This window comes from Eschscholzia californica, unplaced genomic scaffold (assembly GCF_041429995.1).
Source record: "Eschscholzia californica isolate CP2 unplaced genomic scaffold, dmEscCali1.0.p SCAF_1, whole genome shotgun sequence".
NCBI lineage: Eukaryota > Viridiplantae > Streptophyta > Magnoliopsida > Ranunculales > Papaveraceae > Eschscholzia > Eschscholzia californica.
In genome coordinates, this window is record NW_028238198.1 from 15,230,437 (window position 1) to 15,257,891 (window position 27,455).

At 37.9% G+C, this 27,455-nt stretch overlaps 1 protein-coding gene across 1 annotated transcript; it reads right to left on the reverse strand.

Annotated features, from left to right (window-relative positions):
- Positions 1-20,388: 20,388 nt before the first annotated feature.
- Positions 20,389-27,203, reverse strand: LOC147564451 (proteasome subunit beta type-6). Its single transcript, XM_086646423.1, has 8 exons — positions 26,894-27,203; positions 26,561-26,637; positions 26,339-26,394; positions 25,734-25,806; positions 24,724-24,835; positions 24,552-24,625; positions 21,046-21,120; positions 20,389-20,794 (listed from the first exon to the last, which is right to left on the reverse strand). The coding sequence occupies exons 1-8, from the start codon at positions 26,994-26,996 to the stop codon at positions 20,663-20,665; spliced, it is 702 nt and encodes a 233-aa protein (XP_086502549.1). The 5' UTR covers positions 26,997-27,203; the 3' UTR covers positions 20,389-20,662.
- Between the last annotated feature and the right edge of the window lie 252 nt (positions 27,204-27,455).

The following is a 27,455-nucleotide window of genomic DNA, read 5'->3' on the forward strand; positions in this document are numbered from 1 at the left end:
GCGAAGCAACTTCATAAAGAAAACAAAATTCAGCTATCTACAAACAGTGACAAGTCATTTTGCAACTCATGTGAGTTAGGTAAGAGTAAGTGTTTACCTTTTGACACATCTCATACCACCACTAATACACCTCTTCATTTAGTTCACTGTGATATATGGGGGCCTTCTCCTATTACTACTCCAAATGGTGCTAGATATTATATCTTGTTCTTGGATGATTTTAGCAAGTATAGTTGGATTTATGCTATGAAGTTAAGGTCTGATAGCATCAAGTGTTTTCAACACTTCAAATCCACTAATGAGAATCTACTCAAGGTAAAGATTGTTTATTTTCAATCTGATGGAGCCCCTGAATTACAGAAAGGGGATTTCAGATCCTTTTTAGACTCTAATGGCATTATCTTTAGGAGTTCTTGTCCATATACTCCTCAACAGAATGGAAAGGCAGAAAGAAAACATAGGCACATAACAGAGTTAGGAAATACTCTGTCTTTTCACTGCTCTTTACCTAAGTCTCTTTGGTTTGATGCATTCAACACTGTTGTCTATATTATTAACAGACTGCCTACTCCAACTCTTCAAGGTATGTCACCTTTTGAAGTATTGTTTCATGTTGTTCCTGATTATTCCAACTTGAGGATCTTTGGGTGTGCTTGTTATCCTCATTTAGGAGAGCTTAGAAAAGATAAGCTCAGTCCTAAGAGTGTTAAATGTGTCTTTTTGGGGTATAGTAATGAGCACAAGGGATATAGATGCTTTGATCCTACCACCAAAAGACTATATATTTCTAGACATGTTACTTTTGATGAAGGTAGTTTTCCATACACCAACATCCATAAGAAGAAGTCTAGTTGTGATCAGAATTCAGAGCCTTTCATTTCATTACCTCTGCCCTCTCTTCTCACTACTCAGTCCTTACAGCCTGAATTAGGTACATCTAGTCCTAGTACTAGCTCACCAGCCAATTCAAACTCAAGGGAGTTGTCTGCTCATGAGATAGGGACACCTAACAATCCTGTTAGTACACCAGCTATCTCTCAAGTTCAACCACAAACTGAGCAAATGATAACTAGAGGTAGAAATGGTATTATCAAAAATAAAAGTCTACCCACTGACTTTGTGGCTCACTACTCATCATCTCACACCCTAAATGTAGCCTATCTTTCCATTCTAAAACTACCCACTGAACCAACAACATATAAAGAGGCAGCAAAACAGAAAGAATGGTGTCAGTCTATGCAAGAAGAATAAATGGCATTGCAGGAAAATAAAACTTGGTCATTAGTTCCATATCAAAGTTCAATGAATGTATTAGGCTGCAAATGGGTATACAAGCTCAAACAGAAAAGTGATGGTACTATAGAAAGATATAAAGCAAGGTTAGTTGCAAAAGGATTCCATCAACAAGAGGGTGTGGATTTTTCAGAGACTTTTAGTCCTGTTGTCAAAGCTACTACTATTAGATTGATTCTATCATTGGCAGTAACAAAATCATGGCATATAAGACAGCTAGATGTGTCAAATGCATTCCTTCATGGAATTTTGGATGAGGCAGTGTTTATGGTTCAGCCTCCTGGATTTGTGCAACCAGATAAAGAGTCTCATGTTTGTCACCTTCATAAAGCCTTATATGGCCTTAAACAGGCTCCTAGGGCATGGTTCAATAGGTTTGCCACCTTCCTTTATCATTATGGATTTCACAAGAGTAGAACAGACCATTCCATGTTCATACTTCATAAGGATTCAGATATGATAGTCCTATTATTGTATGTTGATGACATTATTCTCACAGGCAGCTCACTGTCTCTCATCAACAAGCTAATCAATGATCTTAGTGGTACATTTAAGATGAAGGACTTAGGACCTCTGGCTTATTTTTTGGGTATTGAGGTCTCTCAAGGGTCTGCTAAACCAGGTATACTACTCACTCAGCAAAAATATACTCTACAACTTCTTCAAAAGGCCTCTTTACTAGATTCCAAACCATCTAAGCTTCCTGTTTCTAGTGGTCAAAGACTCTCAATTTCAGATGGTGATGAGCTCCCTAGCCCTACTGAGTATAGGAGCTTAGTTGGTGCTCTTCAGTACCTAACCTTAACCAGACCAGATATTTCATATGCAGTAAACTATACAGCTCAGTTTATGCATAAACCCACATCTTCTCATCTGGTTCTAGTCAAAAAGATTTTGAGATACTTAAAAGGGTCTGTGGGATCTGGTATTCGATTATCTCCTAGCAATATTACTCAACTTATTGCTTATTCAGACTCGGACTGGGCTGGTTGTCCAGATTCTCGAAAGTCTACAGGTGGTTTCTGTGTTTTTCTAGGTTCTAATCTAATATCATGGAGCTCTAAGAAACAGGCAACTGTTGCGAAGTCATCTACAGAAGCAGAGTATAAATCTTTATCTACCACAGCCACAGAATTAGTTTGGGTTTCATACCTGATGAATGAACTCAAGTGTTCATTACAAAAGCCCTTTCAGTTGTTCTGTGACAACATCAGTGCAAAATACCTCGCCTCGAATCCCATTTTCCATGCTCGAACCAAACATATTGAGGTCGACTTTCATTATGTTAGAGATCTGGTGGCTGATGGATCGGTTCAAGTACTTCATGTTTCCACGACAGAACAGCTCGCAGATATCTTCACAAAAGGGTTATCATTTGAAACCTTTGCTCGATTACGAAGCAAACTCATGGATCATCTTTCATCTTCACCATGAGTTTGAGGGGGGCTGTTAACTGTAGCTATTACATGAAGAAGAAGCTAGGGTTTTGCACAGAAGAGAAGAGAAGGTTCGCCAGACAAGAGGCTAGGGTTTCGAATAGATGAGAAATGAGTTAGGGTTTCCTAACTCATCTTTTATATGTGGACCAGTCAATACATCTTGACTTTAAGTCAAGTCCTGGTCGTGGTCTTCTTGGGTCTCTTGGTCAAAGTCAGTTCATGTCTGAAGGCAGCCACAAGTCAGCAAATCCATTCATCTGAAAGCACTCCTGAGTCAGCTAGCTGAAATAATAAACAATAAGAATTAGTTACTAAACTGTTTTAGTTTGTTAATAACTGAATCTGTTATTATAACTAAATCTGTTATAATAACAGATCTTCTCTCTCTTCATCTTCTTCTTCATTACTAGTATAAATATAAGATGTAATCACAATTTAGAATTGATTGAAATAAAATAGGGTTTGTGAAATTCTTACACAACACAACTCCAGGACATTGATAAGTCCAATATTCCTCAACTATCTCTTGGCTAGGAGTGATTAGTTTCTTTTAGAAGTGGATGATGCACAAAATTAGTAGATATATGAGCATCTCTATAGCTATTCTTTTAACTATTTAGAGAGTTTTCATGTTTTACTGACAAAGTTTTTGCAACAAAAAAAAGTTTTCTGGGAATTTTGTGCATCCTGCACTTCCAAAAGAAAATCCTGTAAAGCAAAATAACTTCTCTAAAAGTAGTTATTGAAAGAAAAGATTATAATAAGCATATTCACATACTTGAGAATTTAGTGCTTCCTTCACTTTGAACAGTATTTAATCGCTCCAAGTCAGAAGGGGTTTGATGAATGTTGGCCTTATCAATTGCACTCCCTGAGTCATCTTGGTTGATATCAGTTGGAACTGCACAGCTAACGTCAGGGCGTCAGTCGCTTGCACTCTCACAAATAAATGGCCGGCATAAGATATTTTTGCGTATTTCTTCATACTTTTCTTTCGTCGGAACAAGCCTCCATTTGGAACAGTTGGTACTTTGAGCAGTATACGACACGAATAGAGCTTTGCATTGAAGATTTTCATCATATCTTAAAGAAGGAGACAAGGAGGTGATAAGGAGAAAAACGAACACTCCTGTGGTGATCAGTCCATTGGATGAAATAAAACAAATATGCAAGCCTATGGAAGCAATAAAACATCTTGATCATAAGAAAATTTGTGCGCTCAACCGAAATGAGAATACCCTACTTATTTCTTTTTCTTTGCTTTGGCTAACATGCCTACAATATATTTACATAATAATACGATTGTTATTCATACTTTATTAAGAAAATCATTTCACAAATGAAGAACATGTTCATTAATGAAATTGTATGAGGTTGAGCAAACTGTATCTAAAATGAATTAGCGGCATATCTCGTCTTATAATTGTTCTTATGATGTTTACTTTTTAGATATCTACATACTATTGTACGTTGTGGTGAAATTCATATTTATGAGTGATTATATATAGTTGTTGTCTCTCTATAAGAGAAGATTTTGGTGTGTCGTGGAATTTATAAGAACCCAAAGAATGGATCACAGACTCCATTCCCTAGTGTGTCACTGTGTCGTTGAATTTATATCATTCCCTATGAGTTTCTTGTCTGGCAATTTCAAAACCTTCATATATAGGTAACTTTTTTGGTACTAAATATTAAATTGTATTTCATCAGATAAGGCCGAAATATTTAAATTTCTAATTTTTTACCGAAAAGTTTTTTTTACTTCATATTTGTCATCTCTTAACTAAAAGGTATTTAAATTTTTGAGGCCGACCTGGTGGGGTTTCGGTGCAGGCATCCACCAGGCACTTCCTACCACATGAGACTCATCAACCATTACCCAACTCTTACGTAAGGGAAAAAATTTCAACTTATAATTCTTCAACAAAAAAATTTATAATGAGTCTTTGTGCATCCTAAAAGGAAGATGGCTGACAATATAATGTATCATATTTCTGTCATTCAACTCATTTAGGGACTTTCCTGAATCCAACCTGCTCTACCTTTACCTATCCTCATAAGGAGAACTATTCAATTGGCAATACAGGCATGCGATCCCTTCACCTGGGGGATTGTTCGACTCCTTTACTAAAGATCTTGCACTCGGACTTGTCTCCGACTGTATCTGGTCGGGATTTGCCTCGATCCCTCTGTATGTGACTACATATCCAAAGAACTTTCCTCAAGACACGCCAAATAAACATTTATTTGGATTTAATTTCATGTTGTACATTTTTAGGACCTTGAAAGCTTGTTGCAAATGGTTGATGTATGTTGCCGCTTCCAATGATTTGACCAACATGTCATCTATGTACACCTCCATTGTGTCGCCGAACGTGTTGGCAAACATCTTGTTCACCAATCTTTGGTAAGTAGCTCCTGCATTCTTTTGTCTGAATGGCATAACCTTATAACAAAAAATGTCTCTTTTCGTTATGAAAGAGGTCTTTTCTTGGTCTTCGGGGTGCATAAGAATTTTATTGTAGCCCGAAAAAGCATCCATGAAACTAAGAAGCTCATGGCCAGTTGTGGCAACTACTAACATGTCAATATGAGGTAGGGGAAACGAATCTTGTGGGCATGCCTTGTTCAGATCAGTGAAGTCAATGCACACCCTCCATTTCCCATTTTTCTTTTTTACTGCGACAACATTAGTTAAGTAGTCGGGGTAATGAACCTCCCTAAAAGACCCTATGTCTAGCAGTTTTTCCACTTCTTCGTTTATTACCTTGTTTCGTTCAGGCGCAAATCTTCGCCTATTTAATATTTATGCGGGCACCGACAACGTCTTTGGGCTTAACCTATGACAAGAGACAAAACACACGTGACCATAAGATCCTTGGGGACACCAGGATGGTGCCGACCTAAGGGGGCTCCGACGGTCAAGTCAGTAAACTTGATAAACGACAAATACGAATAGTAAACCAGAGATTTAGCTATCGGATATGATATTTGAGCAAGACGATCATTGGGAGAAAAAATGATACAACCGGGTGTATGTTGACCTAATTCTCTGGTCGTCGAGTGAGATAAAGTGCTTGCTTGGTTGTGTGGATGGAGAAAGACTAGTCGTCTTCCTTGATCAGGTGGTCCTTAGGAGAGAGAAAGATCACTCCTAGATTGCTTAACCAAGTGGTCGTCAGAAGAGAGAAAGATCACTCGTCAATTGCTTAACCAAGTGGTGGTCAGGAGAGAGAAAGATCACTCGTCAATTACTAACCAAGTGGTCGTCAGATAAAGATTACTCGCCTTCCTTTATAAAGTAGTCATCGGTTGCCAAAGGTTTAGATGAACGATGGGAGAGAAAGTAATCAGTTGATTGTGGGAGAATTAGATGTCGGGTGTTGTTATCCGTGATTGGATATCTTAATCGATAATCAGATGATCTGTATCAGCTTCCTCTCAGTCATTTTATAGCATTGGTGTTTGACTGTCACTCGGTGACTAGTTGTCCTCTTTAATGTGATAACGCCCGGAACTGTCACCATAAATACAGATATTTTAACCTCCCAACGGGCGTATTCGAGATATACTCGTCCTAGATGACTGTAACATCTCCTTAACGAATGCACGGAAGGAGGTTGGCCGAGGAGGTGGGGACTGACCCCTTTATCCAGGGTTGGATATCTTGTTCCTTCGGTGTGTCTGAAGATAAATGGGTCGGATCCATTTAGCAATTAATTCGTGGGCTTGGCTACCGTGTAAGCCCATTCATCATAAATTTCTAGGGACGCTCATGATGACGGATTTTGGCCCATACAGAAATGGTCAGACATATATGTAAGATCATTGATCTCGGTTTACATGATTCCCCGTTCAAAAGATATACAAAATCTTGATATGAACCATTTTGTATCTCCAAACTCTTTCATTAGAGATCTTCTTACACTTTAACCTCCATTAACATCTTTCCAAAAGATAAAAAGAATAGATCGAGTTGAAATTCCTATATCACAATAACTCAAACACTAAATAGACAACAAACAAAAGGGTTTTTTCCAAAGAAACAGAAGGTATTTTTCCTCTCACTCGTCTTCAATTGTGCAGAAATTGAACATTAGGGTTTGTGATGAGACATAAAAATGTCCCATCTGAATCTCTTAACTCGGGTTAGTTAGTCCAGTACGAGCCGTTACTCTGATGATTTGTTTGTTTCTCTTGTCCAGGTATCTTCTAAGGAATTATGCGCGAAAAGTGGCTAAAATCGGACAAAAGACATACTAAGGGCATTTTGGTCGTTTAGTGGTGAGGGTGCTATGGTAAATTTGACCAATGTTCATACTCCGATGAAAATAGAGTTCAAGACGAGATCGTGGGCGAAAACAGAAGTAAAATCGGAGTCTGGGTGCGAAAATTATACGAGGTCAAAGTTTCGGTCAAAATCGGGTCAAATTAGGTTTTTCAGTGCCACGTGGCGCGCTAGCTGACGGTGAGGGATATGTTCTCGGTACACTGGTGGGCGCACGGGTGATATTCGGGACAACATAAGGCTCTGATTCAGTGTGGTGCGGTAACTAATAGCTCGGTGATCCCCACACGTTACAGCAAACTTCCTTGCGACACGTGTGTAGTTATACCATCCAGCGGCTACTTCAATTTATTTCGATGATCCGTGAAGCACCATAGCTGCCCCTACTTCCAGCTACATGCACGTAAATTAGTTATTATCCTCTCCCATCTCCATTTGACAACCTAATTGGAAACAGCTAGAGATTTAGAACAGATAAGGAAAGTGGAGATATATTGGAGATAGAAGGAAAGATATTCGACTGGTTAAGGAAGATTTAATTCAAAGATGATTGTGGATTTGTGGTAGCTGAATTTTAGAAAGAAAATCCGAGAGAGATTCATCTAAAAAGGAATATTAGAGAGAGAGAGGGAGTCGGCCATGGAATATAAAAAAACAGAGAAGAACAACTGATGAAGCATCTCTGGATCGGGGGTCAAAAGCTCAATTGAATCGAAATATTAGAGAGAGAGAGAGAAAACAAATCATCTCACGGCTAAGACAAAAAATAACACAGAGAGAGCTTGGTTTTTAGAACAGGAATTCGAAATCAAACCCATCATCATCTCTGATTTCTATTTGGCTTTTCTCTGTAATTTTACTTTTTTTTGTGAGAGAAAAGAGTGATTGTAGAGAGAGACTTTGTAGACAGAGATTATTATAAAAGTTCAAAAGTAATCAAAACCGAGATCATCATCATCTATCTTTCTTCTTCTTCTTCTATTTGCAATTCTTTTTAGTGAGAGAAAAGATTATTAAGAGAGAAAGAGAGAAAGAATTTCAAGAGATTCATAGAGAGAGAGAGAGAGAGAGACAGAAACAGTAGAGAGAGAAAGTAAGTGAAGAAGACGAGAAAATAGGTGGGAAAACTATTTTCCAACAGAGAAATTAATTCCGGGAAGATGAGAAAATCGTGTTCCTTTAGGGTCTGTTTGGTCTGCCGATAAAATTATTTTCCCATCTTCTGGAAAATACTTCCCTAAGGCCCTGTTTGGTTCTGAAATAGCGAAAAAGTTAAGTTTTCTTCTCCCTCTCTTTACTTTATTTTCTAATTTCTTTTATTTAATGTCCATGAGTAACTAATTCTCTATCTAGGGTTTTAGATGAAGTTCTTTATAAGTAATTTTATCGATATGATTTATTAATATTTTTATTGCTTTTCATGATAAAATCTTCCGGATTTTTAGACCATTCATGGACTAGAATCTGAGTGATATATAAAATTCGCTAATCAAATCCAAATAAATTGTCGTTAGAATTGTTAGGAGAACGGATTCAGAAAACCCTAGGCTCTCCCCCATTTGAGTTCTTTGTATCATTTGTAATTATTTTCTTACCGTAATTTTACTTTAATATTTTATTCATTTCAAAACCAAAACCAAATCATTTTAAAAGTCTTATTACTTCCTAGTTTTAGAATAGATTCAACTAGTCTCTGAGGAACGAACCGGTCTTACCGGAATTTATTACAACTTGACACCCGTGCACTTGCGGGTGTAGACCTATTTAGGAAACTTTTTAGGCCCATCAGTTTGCCCCAGACAACATAGCCATTAGTTACCGTGATTTAAATCAAGAAGATCCATGACACAAATAATATCACATTAAACTTAGAAACATATATACAATATCATAAACCCAAATAATCATTGACACATATAAAAAGCAGTATGGTGGAGCCGAGTGGTGGTCTGGTGGAGGACGGTGGAGCGGTGGAGGGCTGGAAGAGTGTAGGGTTTCTAAAGAATGAAAGATGGGTTTGGAGTTTATTTATAGAGAATATATTTTGATCCGACGGCTGAGCGATCCAACGGCTGGTGATGCTCAGTCGTCGGATCATATAATCTTATTATTGGACTAGGGTAATTAAGACAGGCAGACGGGTAACGGATTCTACCGGGCGGGCGGATCGCGTGTATTTACGAGAGGGCGGTAGCGGTTGTCTAGCGGGCGAGCGTAATGGGTCGGGACTCGAGCAAGAGGACTTACCCGAGTACCGCCCACGTCCGCCCGATACAACGGGTCGGGTACGCCCGAGCCGGGTGCTTCTCGATCTCGGGGTCGTCTCGGATGGGGCGGTTAGTGCTTAAACGAATGGAGTACTTGGGGTTTGAAGAAAGCGAAAGTAATAACTCATTATGGTTTCATCCCACTTGTGATCTTCATCGGAATAAATTCTGAACCAAAACCACAGCTTTCCGAACTCCTTAGCCCCGTCTGAATCAAAATATTGTTTATACAATTCGAAAAATGGTGTTTTAATCAGTCTTTCTTTACTATGAATCAGCTTTCATTCGGCGAAACTTCCACTTCAGGTTCTTTATTTGTTTTAGGTTTTCTTTTAACTCTGTTCATTCCCTTTATTGTAATCAGAGTTATTGTTTATGAACTCGAATTTATAGATAATTAAATTATTATTATTATTTTGTTTATCTGTTTTTAATAGAGATGATGTAATAAGAGTGTAAGAATGTAACTCGGCTAAGTAAATAAGAGTGTAAGAGAGTGCCTATAGAGAGGGGTATTTTCGTCTTTTCAGCTGAAGAGAAAGTTTTGTTATTCTTTTCCCTCCAACCCTTTTGCTCTCTCTCTTTCTCTACTCGAACTATATAAACAGAAGTGTATTTGGATTAATCATATACAACAATCACAACTTCTAAACTAAATCTCTCTCTCTCTAAAACTCTCTAAAACTCACATGGTATCAGAGCTCTAGGGTTTCTTAGAACCTAACAATGGAGGAAACAAGCTCACACTCAAATCCTTCTTCTTCTTCTAATTCAAATCATCTTCCTTCCTTTAATGTCACGAATTTTATAGCAGAGAAGCTAGATGAAACGAATTTCTTGCTTTGGAGAGATCAATTCGAAACCATCTTGATCAGTAATGATCTAATTGGTTACGTCGATGGATCTATAACTGAACCAGAAGCTTCGATCTATGAAAATGATAGAGAAATTCTAAATCCAGCTTATCAGATCTGGAGAAAACAAGACAACTTTGTCAAATCGTGTCTCAAAACTACATTTTCTAGATCTGTTTCGTCAGATGTACTTGGATTAAAGATTTCTCAACAAATTTGGGAGTATTTGAATACAGTTTATGCTGAGGAATTCGAGGCTAAGCAAGATCTTCTTCGAAGAGAGATTCAAAATACAAGGAAAGGATCAGCTACAATCAGTGAGTATTTACGAAAAATTAAATCCTTATCTGATTCCTTAATTGTTGTTAATGATAAGATCTCTGAGAAAGAGATAATTCGAATTGTTCTAGCTGGATTAGGAAAGGATTATAGTCAGTTTATTGTTGCTATTGATAATAGAACAACTAGAATAAACTTCCTGAACTTAGATCTCGTCTTCTTCATCATGAGCAATGGTTGACTGCTCAAGAGAAGTTTGATGGACAATCTGCCTATTATGTGAAGAACACAAATTATCATAAACCATCCACATATCCTCAAAAGAACAATTATAACCAAAACAAGTCAAATTACTCAAAACCATGCTATACTAGATACAATTCAGATAGATCTCACACAACAAATCAAGTAAAACAGAGAAATCCTTCTCAAACAAAGCCTCAAACATCTGAACCACAACATCCACTACATAACCAAAAAGCTGAGAACTTTGATTTCTCTAGCATTCCTTGTGGAATATGTCATAAATGGGGTCATAAGGCTAGCAAGTGTAGATTTCGATATGCTCCTTCTAGATCTTCAGACTCACCATCATTTGCTGGACTTCACATTGGAGAATCATCAAAATCTCCTCAAATTGATGGTGATTCTGAGCCATCTCAAGAGGAGTGTAATATTGTTGTTATTGAAGAAGGTTTCACTACTAATCTAATCTCCTCACCTAATTCAAAGTCTTGGATAGCAGACACAGGAGCATCAAGTCATATGACCCATGATTCAAAGGTACTTACACACTCTACTTCTTATCTTGGTACTGAATCAGTAATGGTTGGTAGTGGTAAAACTATTAGTATTACTAGTACTGGTAGCTCCAAAATGATATCTGCCTCACAAGAATTTGATCTTCATGACATATTACTTGTACCAAGTATTAGAAAGAACCTATTGTCCATTTCAAAATTCACTAAGGACAATGATTGCTCAGTAGAATTCTTTCCTTGGGGCTATAATATCAAAGATTTAGCTTCTCAATCTACATTGTTAGAAGGACCAATGGTTAATAATCTTTATCCTATTGAATTTACCATGGTCTATCAACCAAATTGAAGCCTTATCAGCTAATTTGGTAGCTTCTCCATCTTTGTGGCATCAAAGATTAGGACACACTGCTCATGCTGTTCTTGAAACTTTACATAAGTCACATCTTATTCAACTTACATCTGAAGACACATCTAAGTTATGTGATTCATGTCTTTTGGGCAAAAGTAAGTGTCTGCCATTTGAGCCATCTTCTAGTGTGACCTCAGCACCCCTTCATTTAGTCCATTGTGACATATGGGGGCCTTCTCCTACACCATCAGCCACTGGTTTTAGATATTATATTCTATTCTTGGATGACTATAGCAGATTCTTGTGGATTTATCCATTAAAATACAAAAGTGACAGCTTAGCTTGCTTCAAGAAGTTCAAAATTACCACTGAAAACTTGTTATCCACAAAGATTAAGCTCTTTCAGACTGATGGTGCTCCAGAACTTACAAAAGGTGAGTTCAAGAGGTTTCTTGATGAGTCAGTTATTACATTAAGAATCTCTTGTCCATATACTCCTCAGCAGAATGGAAGAGCTGAGAGAAGGAACAGACAAATCACAGAGATAGGAAATACCTTGTGTTTTCAAGCTTCCATTCCTAAAGAGTATTGGTTTGATGCTTTTGAGTATGCTTCTTATATCATGAACAGATTGCCTACTAAGATCCTAGATGGCAAATCACCTTTTGAGGTTCTCTTTGATAAAGTACCTGATTATTCTGTTATAAAGGTATTTGGCTCAGCTTGCTACCCTCAATTGGGAGCAATAAGAAAGGACAAGCTCAGTCCTAAGTCAGTGAGGTGTGCTTTTCTTGGGTTTAGTCCTCTTTACAAAGGATATAGGTGTCTTGATGTTCATTCTGGAAAATTTTATGTCTCTAGACATGTTGTGTTTGATGAAGGTTCCTTTCCTTTTGAAGACTTTAGTCTAATCCCCTCAAGCACACTTCCATCTGTACCTTCTCCTACTCAGGTTGTACTTCCTATCCCTTCTCAAAACATTTCTACAATATCTCAGCTGCCTACTATTCCTGATAATAATGATATCTCTTTTGAGAATTCTGTTCACACAAGTGGAGAATCTAGTTCATCTCCTTCACTTGCTGTTTCTGCTCCTCTTGCTCCTCAACCTATACATCATATGACCACAAGAGCAAGAGCTGGCATTCATCGACCTAAAATTCTTCCTGAATTTGTCTCTCATCACACAGTGTGTCATCCACTTCCTCAAGCTTTTGTCATACTTTTACATCAATCCATTGATCCCACCTCTTACACTCAGGCTTCTAAGTTTCCTGAGTGGTGTCAAGCAATGAATGAAGAAATAGAGGCTTTACACAAGAATCATACTTGGTCTCTTGTTCCTGCTCTACCTTCTATGAATGTGTTGGGTTGTAAGTGGGTCTTTAAGACAAAATTGAAGGCTGATGGGTCTGATTAAATCTGGTGTTCATGTTAGTATCATCAAATCATTATACAAAAAATGGGTAGTGATCTTTTCTGATTTTTAAAAGAAACCTGGTGGTTATTAAATTATTGGTAAGTGTGGAATTTGATCATACTGGCATAATTGTTACTTTAATCGGATCTTGGTGTTCATGTTAGTATAATAAAATCATCTATGACTTAGTCATTATTTTTTTATTGTTTTGATATTTTCTTTCCTTTGTCGCTTTTAATAAAATCATTCTTGTTCTTGTTTAGAAAAAGACATTGGAAACGGCTGTTTGGTCATACATGAAAACTCCATAACTTATCTGTAACAGCTAAAGAAGTTAAGCCCGATTACCAAATTAAGTTAAATTACGCACTCCTGTCGTGAGCAAGATCAAATATTTCTTCTACAAACGCATGAGTTAGTGATTATCAATATACCATGTTTAGTATTATAATTAAATAATATATGATAGCACAAAAGAAATCTATGAAAAAACAAGTAGATTTGGAAAAATGACTTTTTTTCTTAATCTTTAAGATTGTATTGTAATAAAAAATCTCAAGGGCAATAAATTTGAGATCTTGTTTCAGAGAGAGCGAGTCGTGAGAGAGGGGCTTAAAACTGTTATAAATACGCACCCATATGCATATACATCTTCTCACAAGAGAAAGCGGAGAAAAAGAAGAGTTGAAGAAATGTGGAAAAATATTTTGCATCAACCTTTGATTGTTTTGTGAAAGTGTTAGGAAAATGGCGGTTAACGTTAGTTGTGAAGTTCCAACTACATCAATCAGCACAACTCCAGGGCATTGGTAATCCCAATATTCCTCAATTATCTCTTGACTAGGAGTGGTTAGTTTCTTTTAGAAGTGGATGATGCACAAAATTAGTGGATATGTGAGTATCTTTATAGCTTTTCTTTTAACTATTTAGAGAGTTTCCGTGCTTTACGGACAAAGTTTTTGCAACAAAAAAAATGTTTTCTGAGAATTTTGTGCATCCTGCACTTACGGAAAGAAAAGTCAGTAAAGCAAAATAACTTCTCTAAAAGTAGTTATTGAAAGAAAAGTCTATAAGCATATTCACATACCTGAGAATTTTGTGCTTCCTTCACTTCGAATAGTTTTTAATCGCTCCAAGTCAGGAGGGGTTTGAGGAATGTTGGCCTTATCAATTGTACACCCTGAGTCATCTTGGTTGATATCAGTTGGAACTGCACGCTAATGTCAGGGTGGTCGCGTGCACTCTGACATATAAATGGCTGACATAAGATATTTTTGCATATTTTTCTAACTTTTCTTTCGTCCGAACAATTCTCCATTTGGAACACATGGTACATTGAGCAGAAAACGACACGGATAGAGCTTCGCATTGAGGATTTTCACGATATCTCAAAGAAGGAGGAGATAAGGAAAAAAGAGAACATACTCCTGGGATGATCAGTCCATTGAATGAAATAAAACAAACATGCAAGTGTATCGAACCAACTAAACATCTTGATCACAAGAATTTGTGCAGTCAACCGAAATGAGAATACCCTAAATTTTATTTATTCCTTTTCTTTGTTTCGGCTAACATGCCTACTATATATTTATATAATAACATGATTGTCATTCATGCTTTGTTAAGAAAATTATTTTACAAATGGAGAACAGGTTCATTAATGAAATTGGCTATATGAAGTGCGGAGAACAATTAATTATAAGGAAACAGTATCTAAAATGAATTAGCGGCATATATCGGCTTATAAATGTTCTTATGATGTATACTTTTTAATACTCTTATTGTTGTACGTTGTGGTGAAATTCAAATTTATGAGTGATTATATATAGTCGTTGTCTCTCTATCAGTGGAGATTTAATTTGGTGTGTCATCGCATTTATAAGAATCCAAAGTACGGATCACAAACTCCACCCCTTGATTTAGAAAAGGAGAAATGCTACAATAGCACTTAATGTTAATCTGGCCCCTTACTCAATTCATTGATGGTATATTTAATATCTTAATTTGGCTTTAGATATTTGAATTTTTCAAAGAACACTTGATGAAAATATGTAGCATAGAAGATATCACACAAGCATTTATGTCATTCTCTATGGATTTCTTGTGTGGTAATTTCAAAATCATCAAATACTGGTAAATTTTTGCTATTAAATTAAATTTTAAACTGTCAGATAGGGCCACAATGTTTGACCAAAAAGTTTTTCACTTTCTTATCTAAAATGTATTTAAATTTTTAAGGTCCTCCTATCCGGCGTCCAACTGTCGCTGGCCTAGAGGTGTACACGAGCCGAGCTCTTAACGAGCTGCTCGAGTTCGGCTCGAAAATTGCTCGTGCTCGACTCGAATATTAACGAGCACGAGCTTAACACGAGCCCAATATCATGCTCGTTTATGTAAACGAGCCGAGCTTGATCATTCTTTAGTGTATCACGAGCTACTCGTGAACAACTCGTTTAACATACTCTTATAATATTATAGTACATAATTACGTATTAGTATTGAAACTTGTACATGAAATATCAACCATTAAAAAATTATCGGAATATAAATAATTAATCATTATTATTGTATGTGACAAATGATCATTGAAGTATTTTGATAATTTAGGAAGTTTCAATTTGAAGTACTTTGATAAACGAGCTTAAGACAATGCGAGCTCGAACTCGAGCTCGAGCTCTTTCAAACTTATACGAACCGAGCTTGAACAAGTGGACAATTACTCGAACGAGCTCGAGCTCAAGCTCGGTAGTCAAATACTTGAACCGAGCTTGAACATCTTACTACTCGGCTCGGCTCGACTCGAGTACACCCCTACGCAGGCCCCTTCCCACCACATGATAGACTCGACCATTACCCACACCTCTCACGGAAAGGAGAACTTTTCAACAAAAAAGATTATAATGAGCCATTTTGCATCCCAAAAGGAGGATGGCCGACTACAAAATGTAGCATATCTCTGTGGTTCAACTCATTTACAAACGCTCCTGCGTCCAACCTATTCTTCCATTACCTATCCCAATAGGGGAACCATTCAATTGGAAATACATGGTATGTGATCTCTTCACTTAGGGTTGTTCGACTCCTTTACTGAAGATCTTGCACTCGGACTCGACTCATTGTTCCATATTTTAACTGTTTACTCTCTTTTAAGTTAGCGCAAGATTCTATTTTCTACCACGACTCTGATGTGTGACGAAGTACTATGGATTTGATCTCACTCAACCTCTAGTTATCTGGTTATGTGACCGTGTGGCTAGCAGGAATCTGAGTGGGTTGACGTGGCAGACTAGAATTGGCATGCTAAGAATGTGAGCTTAAACAAACAGGACATGCTTGTTGGCCAGCTAGGCATGTTGGGGTTGTTCGGCGAGGAGGTTTTAGTGGGCTTCCTCGTTAGGCTAATCGGGATGCTAGCGAAACAACCCTTTTTTTTGTATTCGAGTGGGTGCACAAACTAATCCCCCACGTACAATCTTTATTGACGAAAAGCCCATTTGCCATTTTTGGCGAATGTAGTTTGTCCCGCACCCTATGAGTTAGCAAGTGGCTCAGTTAGAAAGTAATAAGGCTCGAAGTTATGGAAGCGTGCCCGGAAAGCCTCGGCGTGTATTGTTGTCATTTTGTATGGTATGTTTGGTACGTCGGGACATCCCGTATGAGAGAGGCTCAGGGATTTTCTGGATCGAAATACGTCTTGTCAAGAAAGAAAGGATTTGTGTAGTGTCATGGTATCGTGTCTCGTGTCGATGTCATGGAGATGTGCCATCGGCGACTTTCGTAGCCGAGTGGGGGTCATGCCCATCTGGGTAACTAAAAGGAGGGTCGCTGTCGAGACTCGGCGGGTCGAGCTGGAGATGTCTGACCTTGTCCTGGGCAAGGTAGGGAGAACTTTCTTAGCTTCGTCGAAGGCATAATAGGACGGGTGCGTCGTGCTTCTCTATGCGTTGCCGGAAGAGAATATCCCGCCTTACCGGTGCGCACAAGTATGGTGTTCCTGAACCGCTTGGCATGGCAGGATGCTCCTGCCAGATGGCTCCTGCCCCTCGTGGTTGCGGCAGCGCCGGACGTTCCTGGTCTGCCGAGGGAATGGCATGGAGATCGTGCTTTGCCCGGGACTTTACCTTTTTTCTTTATTTATATTATTGATATATATATCAATATATGTAGATATCTATATTTTTGTAGATCTATACAATGAGGAAAGAGGGTATCTTTTTTAAAATATACTCTCCTCTTCAATGAGAAATATTACACCTCTCAAATTTATCTCCAAGTTTTAAGATTAACATCTCCCAAATTTAACTCAAACGATTGAGAACCATACTTCCCAGACTTATCTCCAACAGTTAAAATCATAGAACTGTTGTGCCTACCAAGCACGGGTTGTATCCTCCAATATAATATATATATATATATATATATATATATATATATATATATATATATATATATATATATACAGACACACATACATGTATATGGTTAATTATGTTTTAGCCCCCATTTTGTGACCGACTCACCATTTTTGCCCCTATAAGTGTCCAGCAGTTTGATTTGGACTCCAAAGGCCAAATTTTTGACGAAATTATCCTCGGGGGCAGTATGAAATTATTTCTTAAAAAAATGTTAAACGCATAAAAGCCACATCACCTCTTTTTCCTTCACCTTATCTCTCCTTCATCACACCACCTCCTCTTCACCTCACCTTTCTTCTCCAGCTAATGGTCACCGACCGGAATAAAAAATCCCGACCGGCCACCTTTAACCTAAAAAAAACTGTCGGAGAATTTAGAGAGAGAAGAAGAGAGAGAAATGAGAGAGAAGAAGAGAAAGAAATGAAGAAGAAGAAAGAAAAAGGAAGAAGAAAAGAGATAAAGGAGAGAGATTTTTTTATTTTTTTTGGGTTAAAGGTGGTTGGCCCGAATTTTTTATTCCGGTCGGCGACCATTAGCCGGAGAAGAAAGGAAAAAGAAGAGAGAGAAAGGAGAGAGATTTTTTTTATTTTTTTAGGTTAAAGGTGGTCGGCCAGAATTTTTTATTCCGGTCGGCGACCATTAGCCAGAGAAGAAAGGTGAGGTAGAGAGGAGGTGGTGTGATGGAGGAGAGATAAGGTGAAGTGGATGAGAAAGAAAGGGGTGATGTGGCTTTTATGCCTTTAACCTTTTTTTTCAGAAATAATTTCATTTTGGCCCCCGAAGATAATTTCGTCAAAAGTTTTGCCCTTAGGGACCAAAACGAACTGTCTGACACTTATCGGGGCCAAAACTGAATTAACCCATTTATATCAAGAGTGACCTTTTTTTTGTTTAAAGATTTCAACAGTTACCTAGGCAGAGGTTCTTTCCTCGAGTTCCCAAAGTGGGTTGATAAATAAACAAATTCAACAGAGCACGTCTTGTGTGAACTGGGATGGACCTTTGCTTAGTGATGCGACGATATGATATATCAAACTGTCTATTTCGCTCATTTTGCTTCACCACCTATTTGGCCCTATATAAGGAGGTGAAGGGTCTTGGAACCCCGCAACTTGCAAGTGAATTTTGGAGATGATTTTCTGAGGAGAAGCTTAAAAAGAGAAATTTTGAGGATTTTAAAGATTTAGAGGTAAGCCTTGAACTTTCTTTCGACTTTCTTTGTTCCTTCCTCACATATATTTACAAAAAAAAATTATGTTTGATCTTTGATAGAAGAACTGAAACATATTTGTCATATTTCTTAATTTCGATCCAATGGTATGAGTATGAATCTATCAAGTTATGTTTGTATTGCTTGTCATGTTAGTAGAGTGAACTCAACCCTTTTATAGTAATAAAACTGTGCATGTTTTAGTAGGCTTACAGTAAAAAATAGGGTTATTTCTCAAATGGCCCCCAACTTTGTGACCAGCTTCCTGCCTGGCCCCCTACTTTAGCAAATATTCCCATATGGCCCCTTTTTTTCGTTATCTTTAACTGTCCGTTACTCTCACTCCTCCACCTCATTTCCTCTCTCTGCCAAGTCATCTACAAAGCCACATCATCATCATCATCTCTGGCATGGGTCGCCGGTCGGCCAAATTTCCGGCCGGCGACCTTCAACCTAAAAAAAAAAAAAAAATTTCTTCTTCTTCCTCTCTCTCTCTCCTGTTTTCTCTCTCTTCTTCTTCCCCTCTCTCTTCTTCTTCCTCTCTCTCTCTTCTCACTCTTTCTCTCTCTCTAAAATGGTCGGCGAAGGGGATAACACTTCGCCGGCCATTTTAGAGTGAGTGAGAAGAAAGGGAATGAAAGAGAGAGAGAGGAAGAAGAAGAGAAAAAAAAATTAGGTTGAAGGTCGCCGCATGCCGTAGAAGATGATGATGTGGCTTTGTAGGTGACTTGGCAGAGAGAGGAAATGAGGTGGAGGAGTGAGAGTAACGGACAAACGGAAAAAGGGAGCCATATAGAAATATTTGCTAAAGTAGGGGGCCAAGCAGGAAGCTGGTCACAAAGTTGGGGGCCGTTTGGGAAATAACCCTAAAAAATAACCAATGCGGAATGGTGGGGCAGAATTTTGGATTGGATTGTTGCAATAGCTTGGGCTTACTTCCATCTTTTAGCGTTACTGTGGGCTAGAATTGTGCTAGATCTTTAGTTGCCATGCACACAGGGGCAGCCTGGGACAGATCAACCAAGGCGGTCGCTTTTGGACCCCCAACGTAATTAACGACCGCTATTTCGAATTTTGTATGTTACATTTATTGTCATGATCTTGAGTTCAAGCCAGACTTGCTTAGACTTACTCCGCTCTTTTCGTGCTAGTGTGTGGTAGCATTATGCTAAACTCGTACTTTCCATAACCATATAAGCGAGGCTAGACTTGGACTAACTCCCATCTTGTTATGTGCCGGCGCATAAACTTGCCTTGTTATCTCCAACCTTCTGCAGTCATGTGCCCATGTACGCTAAGGTAGACTTGCCTTTTCTTCCAAGTAAAGAATATCTCTGGCCGGCCATGTTGGACCTTTATTTGCCAGTGACCACAGGCTAGGATAGACTTATCTTCTCTTCCATGTTTGACCTTTGGTGGTATTGTGGGCTAGGTTAGATTTGCCTTGTATTCCAAGTAGAGAATATTCTGGGCAGCCACATTGGACCTTTTATTAGCCATGAACACAGGCTAGGCTAAACTTCTCTTTTCTGCAATGTCAAGCCTTTAGTTACCATGATCATTTAGGCTATGCTAGACTTGCCTTCTCTTTCAAGGCGGCCTTTGGTGACCAACTAGACTTGTGCGGGGGGTTGTCTTATCTTACCAACTAGACTTGTGCGGGGGGTTGTCTTATCTTACTTAAACCAATCAATTCTAGGATGGCCAGACAAACTTACTGACCGGCTACATGGGGTATCATTGCTCAAGAACCCTTTGTCGACTCTTAGCAACAACTACTTGAACAATGCCACTAGGGCGAAATAAGAGAAAATGAGCAAACATACCTGACATTTTCACTAATTCTTTCATATAGACACCACAACTAAAGTTATACCAATATATTGGCTGATAAACACAGGCAAAATCCAAGACAACTGCATTTTCCGAAGTAAAATTATCTTACAAGAGGAGAAAAGTGAAGCACAAAGTTGCACGACAATTTCAAATAGTTCTCAGAATAACGAAAAATATTTCCTTCTAAGACGGGTTTCAGTATCGGCAGCCTATACGGAGCAAGTACTGAAGTTCGCTTCTTAACAGTTTCCTCAAGTGCTCATTGGCTCAGTAGTAGCTGCGGAAAGTATGTCCAACAAGGAGTTGTGGGGCTCCAACTCTTCGTGCCATAATGGAAGGGTGTCCCCAGCATAGAAGTTCCTCGTCACTCCCTCTGAATTGATCTGTAAGAAACATGCTGGATGGCTCAGTTGAGAGATAATAACTATGAAACTATTGGAAAATGTTAAGTGAAGAATCCAGATGTGATAGGCTTCAAGAAGAATCTCTTCCATGGAGTTTAAAGTAGTCTAAACTCCATAATTCCAGACATAAACTTTTTCAGTAAAATCGAAACACATAATCAAGAGTCACTTCCAAGTTCCAGCTACTAAATCGACTAAGAATTTTAATAATGAGGAAAAGGACCGCTTACAATAACAGTGCGAACAACACCGCCGCTAGCACCATCACGAGCAATGGCAAGAGAGACTGCCTTTACAACCAATTTCTGCAATAAAACAAAAAAACTTACCATTTTTTAGTCATTAATCTAAGCAATTCGACTCGGAATCGGCTTGGCCAATGTCCGAGTCAAGGAGGCAAGTCAGTCGAGCAAGTCACTCGGCCAAGTCAATCTTTCAGCTTCATGTTTCATGAGTTTGCTGCCCATAGCTTCCTTGTTTCTTTTCTCGAGTGTTTACTGCCCATAAGTAGTTACTAACGTACGTATATAATACGATTAACATGACTTGTAATATAATCAAACATAAAAAATAAAAAATAAAAACTATTTCATGAGTTTGCTGCCTATAGGTCTATGTGGTTGGTCTCGGCCGAGACAGCTGAGAATCTCGGGTCTCGTCTCGGTCTCGGCCCTCTCCCGAGACGAGACTCGGCCGAGACCACGAGTTAGGGTTTGGCCGAGATTCTCGGCGAAACTCGGCCGAGACAACCCGATACCGAGACAGTAATTTATAAATATTTAGAACTTTTTTTTTTTTGAAAAACTCTTAGACCTAATAGATCTAATATAAATAGCAATAATACTATATAGGATTTTTAGGTTTTATACCTTATAGAAACTTTGAAAACTCTTTCGAACCTTTCAAAATTTTAGTAGATTATGATTTATTTATACAATTATTAGGTTAGAACAAGTAGTAAAAACTAGAATTAAGAACTAATAAAGAAGTAAAGAACACAAGAACCTAATTTTAGTAGATTAGGATTTATTTTATGCCTAAGTAGTACCTTAGTAGTAGGCCAATAGCTAACAGCTACACTTGCTGTCTCGGCCGAGAATCTCGGTCCGTCTCGGTCTCGGCCTTCAGCCGGACCGAGACCGATACCGAGATCAACTACATAGCTATAGGTTTCTCACTCAAGAATTTTTTTTTTTTTTTAAATTTGAATGAAAATATATTCACGAGAAAGGCAAACTGTACAAAGAAAGAGGGTGAGAAAACTAAGAAGACTTGTTACAGCATCCAAGCCTCCTAGTTAACCACCATATCAAAAAAAGATATATTCTTAAAATCTTTTAAAATCCTAGACCAAGCGAAGATTGTTCCTTTGAATTTGTCTATTCTTGCTTTTGGTGGCGAATATTCCGAGTCTTGAAGTTGTAGAGACTAGACTCTTGAGAAGTACTTACTACTAATAAAAATTTCTTTTTATTTCTAGAAAATCTTTTGGCATTCCAAATATTTTAAAAACTTTACCAATACCAACTAAATTGCAAATTTCTATAACTATTTAATATGCTAATACTTTTAGTAATTATTTCTAATTAGGTAGGAAATAAAATTCAAAACCAACATTCATATTTGACAAATAAAGAAAACAACAAGCATACCCACAGTGGCGGACCCACGTAGGGGCCCGTGGGGTCACGGGCCCCCACGGTCCAAGGCTTGTTTTCAACTAAATGAGGTTAAACTTGTATTAAAAAACGTAAAGTAAAAAATCTTGTGCAAAGACTACGCCTCAGCTTGGCGGAGTGAGAGAGAGCAAAATGCATAAGAGGCAGGGGTTCAACTCCCACCACCCATATTTTTATTGGTTTTTTTATGGCTAGATTTGTTTGTGGCCTCAAACTTTCAATTTGCTATCATTTGGTCCTTGCATTTATTCTTTATGACTCCATACTTTCAAATAAGTTCATGTTTGGGTCTTTTTGTTGTTTTCCGTGACCTTTGTCAGACCTATTTTATCCATATTATTATGTCTTCTTTTTTTATTTCTTTTTTCATATATATATATATATATATATATGTGTGTGTATATTATATTTCAGGCTATTTTTTTAACTTAGTCAATTCTCTCTCTTTTCTTAATTTCTTTAAGAGCGTAGAATGTGGTAATCAGTATTCAAAACATGAAGGACTCCCATTGTTTTGACATAAAATTTACACATTATTTTTAGTAAAATTCAAATGTATATGAGAATATTTGTTTTTATTGAGACAATAGTCAATGCAACTCACATGTTAGCAATAGCCGAATGAGTTACGAGTGTAGGTATAAGAGACATAAATCAATCGCTCGAACGCCATATCGAAATTTTTGCACAAATTAAATTTTCTTTTTATAATTAAAAATGCACCCACAACATAAAATTTCTAGGTCCGCCACTACATACCCAAGCCATACCCGAGTCATTAAAGACACTGACTCTGCGAGTCACTCGCGGAGTCACCCGAGTAACTCGGGTTAACCCTACACTTGGAAACTCGGTGAAGCTCGGCTCGGTGTATGTCCGAGTCGAGTCTCGAGTCACTCGGCTGACTCGGCCGAGTTGGACTACCTAGTCACTAATATCTTTCAACTGGAAACATAGTCAACTTTTTTGAAAGATAATAAATGCAGGAGCACAATGAAATATCTGGTCACTAACAAATGTATCCCGTCCTAGCCGTAAATTTCTCAAACAACTGAGGTCTTTCATATATTCTTTCTTGCTTTTTCTAATGTTTTAGATAAGCTCTGGTGAATATGAAGGAACTTCCTTCTTAGCAAGCTATAGCATTCAGTAGAAACTAATATGAAAAACACATGCAAGTGGCCTATGTGATCTAATCTCAAACATGAAAACGAACCAATAAAGCGATGGACCAGGACCACCCTAAATAAAGTATAGTGCCCATCTAGGTAGTCCGACTCGGCTGAGTCAGCCAAGTGTCTCGAGACTCGACTAAGACTTGGACATACACCAAGCCGAGCCTCACCGAGTTTTCGAGTCTAGAGTTGGCCTGAGTGACTCCGGTGACTTAGCAAGTGACTCGTCGAGTGAGTGTCTTTCCTAACTCAGGTATAACTCAGGCATGCTTGTTTTTTCCTTTATTTGTCAAATATGAATGTTGTTTTTGAAAATAATTTATTTCCTACCTAATTAGTAATAATTACTAAAAGTCTAAACATATTAAATAGATATAGAAAGTTGCAACTTAGTTGAGAGTCAGTAAAGTATTTAATATTTGGAATATCAAACGATTTTATAGAAATAAAAAGAAAAAGTTTATTAGTAGTAAGTACTTCTCTAGAGTCTAGTCTCTACAACTTCAAGACTCAGAGTTTTCACCACCAAAAGCAAGAAGAAACACATTCTAAAGTGAGAAAGCTATGTGCAGCAAACTCATGAAAGAGGAGCTAACAGATTTTTGAAGTTTGGATTTGATTATATTTTGAATTGTCATGTTAATCATAGGCAGTAAACACCAAACAAAAGAATCAGGGAAGCTATGGGCAGCAAACTCATGAAACAAAAAGCTAAAAGATTGACTCGGTCAAGTCGCTCAAGTGACTCGGTCAAGTCGCTCAAGTGACTCGGCCGCCTCCCCCTTGAGTCGGACTCGGACCTTGGTCGCGCCGAGTCCAAGTTTGAGTCGAACTACTTAGGGACTCGTATTTGTGTATATCGATTATCAAGCTTTATTTTACCTCAACTTCATCCTTGGTCATGCCTTCTTTCCATGCTTGATCAAAGAAACCATACAAGTAACTGGAACCAGATCCTGCAAAACATAGAATGATTATTGATAACTTTGTGACGTTCAAAGGTTGAACAAAAACCACGATAAAAAGAAGTTCGAAATAAGGTATAAAAACATACCTCCAATAGAAAAAGGTTGTTCTAAGATGGTTCCACCAAGGGGCACTGAGTATATTTTACCTCCTTCATATTTATCCCACCCACCTACAATCATACCGGTTTGAAGCATATTCTGCAAATTACATAACAAAAGTCGTACATTGGAATTTGAAAGTTTAAAGTACAGCATGAAATTGGTGAAACGACAAACTGAACATGAAAATTTAACAATCCCTACTGGATTTAGAGCACAAATGGATTATACATTCGATCACATATAAACGATGTACGAATCTCTCTATAGTATGACCTCTACGTTCTGATCTACCTTTGGTGTCATTTCATACCAACAACATTAACACAGAGAGAGAGAGAGAGAGAGAGAGAGAGAGAGAGAGAGAGAGAGAGAGGATAATTGCTCAAGGACATTTTGATGTAGTGCATTTTGTACAAAACAAATTCAAAGAAACAATTCAAATAGGGTTACTGGAGCTGCTAGAAGCCACTAAATCATATTGTAGTGCTAAAAACTGGGAATTTTTTGTAAGACAAAACCAGTGTTTGATAACCTACTCCAAAAACTGAACATTTAGAACCCAACTTATACATGATCGAAGTGCAAAAGGAAAAAAGAGTACTGTAGGAGAAATTAACACTAAGCTAGTAGACAGAAGGTGAATCGTCTAGCTAGAAATTAAGGAATTCATAAAATTGAACTGCAAAAACTCCTTTTACCAAACCAACCTTCGCAATGTAAAAGCATTACAGTCATATTTTCTGGCAAAAAACTGGAATCGCCCAACAAACTAAACAGCAAGAACTATCATGTAACGGCTATTCTTCAATGAATAAGAAACACCAAAAGAATAATGTCCGAAGGACCCCAAGAAAACTTTCAAATAAGATGATGCTATTAAAGAGGATTTACAAATCTATCACGTCAGCATCCAAAATCTATATTCAGCATTCACAGACACAATTCAGAGAACCAGAAAATTCTATCTAAAAGCAACTCAAAGTCTCATACTTACTTTGTTACCGTAAGACAACAGCCTAATCAGGTTAGCAGCAACTTTAACAGTCGCAGGCTGCCCCTGCTGTATCCTGTACCCATATACATTGCATCAGTAGATAGTGAAGAAGTAGATAAGCGTAAGCAGGAAAAAAAAAATTTATCTTTACATATAAAGGAATCGCCAAAAACAAATAAAAATGACTGAACATAATTCTTCTGGTGCTAATCCACATAATGTATTCCCTCCTCTCCTTTACATCTAATCTAATAAAACAGTTAAGTTTTAGTTATTCCCTAAACTAAGAACTTTAAGCAAGGAATACGACTGATATAGTTGACAAAGAAATGAGTAACTCCCGAAAGAAAAACCCTCAATAGTAAGTTGATATTGGTAGATGTCTATCTTCGTATTAGATGTCTGAACTCCTCTCTAGCCATATGAACTTAAGTCATTGCACAAATACCGGATTATGCTCATTTTGGTGGACATAAAACTTATACATGCATAAAATTGAACGTGGAGGGCCTTTACGAAAGACAGACAAGAGATGACTACATGAACCAACAAGAATGCGATATAAAGAGTTAGGGGAAAAAGAAAAGAAAGATGTATTCACTCACGTGTGCTGGTGAAGAAAGTGACGAACATAATCGGAGACAACTTGCGAGTCTGCAGCCTGTAGAAGTTAGGAAACATTAGCACTATCCAGATGTAAGTGTAGTCTGAATTGGAAAATAATTTTGTGCAAGGAATCTAAGAAAATTAAAATTAAAGCAAAATTTTCAAACAAAGAAGAAAACATAACACTTGAGAAAGGTAAAGGCTGTATAAAAGATATTAACTGATCCAGAGCGACATAAGTAGACATTGTCTGTAAGCTGTGTGATTTTGTCCGAGGCACGATTGGCAACGTACATACCTAGAATAGCCACAAGAACACCCAAATCAAAATTCAGAACAATTAGGGTTTTTCAATACACAAAAAAGAGGAGGAGAATGAAGCATCAATGACAACAAGTAGATTTCAATGAAGATAAAAGAGGTAAGGAAGTAAAATTGTATAAACAGAACTAATCATCTACTATGATACTCCATGAATAACTAGAAAATGATTCAATTAATACAAAATAAAACCCTAGACTACTGGATATGGAAAAAAAAAATTAAAAAAATACCAGTGCTAGTTCTGGAATCGGCTCCGAGGACAACACCTCCATCATAGGTTACTCCTATGATGGTGGTTCCCATAGAATGAGGGGCATTAAGGTTCATATCCATAGCTAGATTTGTAGAGAGAAAATGACACAGATTGAGAGAAATCAGACAGGGCGATCCAAATAAATTGAGAGCGTGAGAGAGAGAGGAACAAAAGAAACCCTAGAAATTGAAGTTGAAGATGGTCAAGTAACCTCCTAGTCAAGTTACAACATGAACAGTCTAGGTCGGGTTAGATGTTAGCCCGCACCTATCTCAATTTTTGGGCGCGCTTATGCTTTCGGCCTACTTGAGGTTTTGAACCCTTGCCCTACCGAAGTTCTAGGGAACGGTTAGGGGCACAACCAAACCAATTTCACAAGGATGGTGCTATAAGCAGATGACTTATTATTTTAACTAGGGTCAATGAACCTTAACTAAAGCACTTGCACTAGCATTCTAAGAGCATCTCCAATCCCAGCATGTCTTAGGCCGAAAAAACCATTTTTTCACCTAAAATTATTGGCCTCAGCTCAGCCTTTA

Excerpts from the sequence above, each read along its gene's own strand:
- LOC147564451 (XM_086646423.1), bottom strand. The coding sequence starts at position 26,996 with ATGGATATGAACCTTAATGCCCCTCATTCTATGGGAACCACCATCATA. Across the intron at positions 24,836-25,733 it reads TGTTGTCTTACGGTAACAAA|AATATGCTTCAAACCGGTAT; the intron begins GTAAGTATGAGA and ends TGTAATTTGCAG. Across the intron at positions 20,795-21,045 it reads GTGTTGTTCGCACTGTTATT|ATCAATTCAGAGGGAGTGAC; the intron begins GTAAGCGGTCCT and ends TGTTTCTTACAG.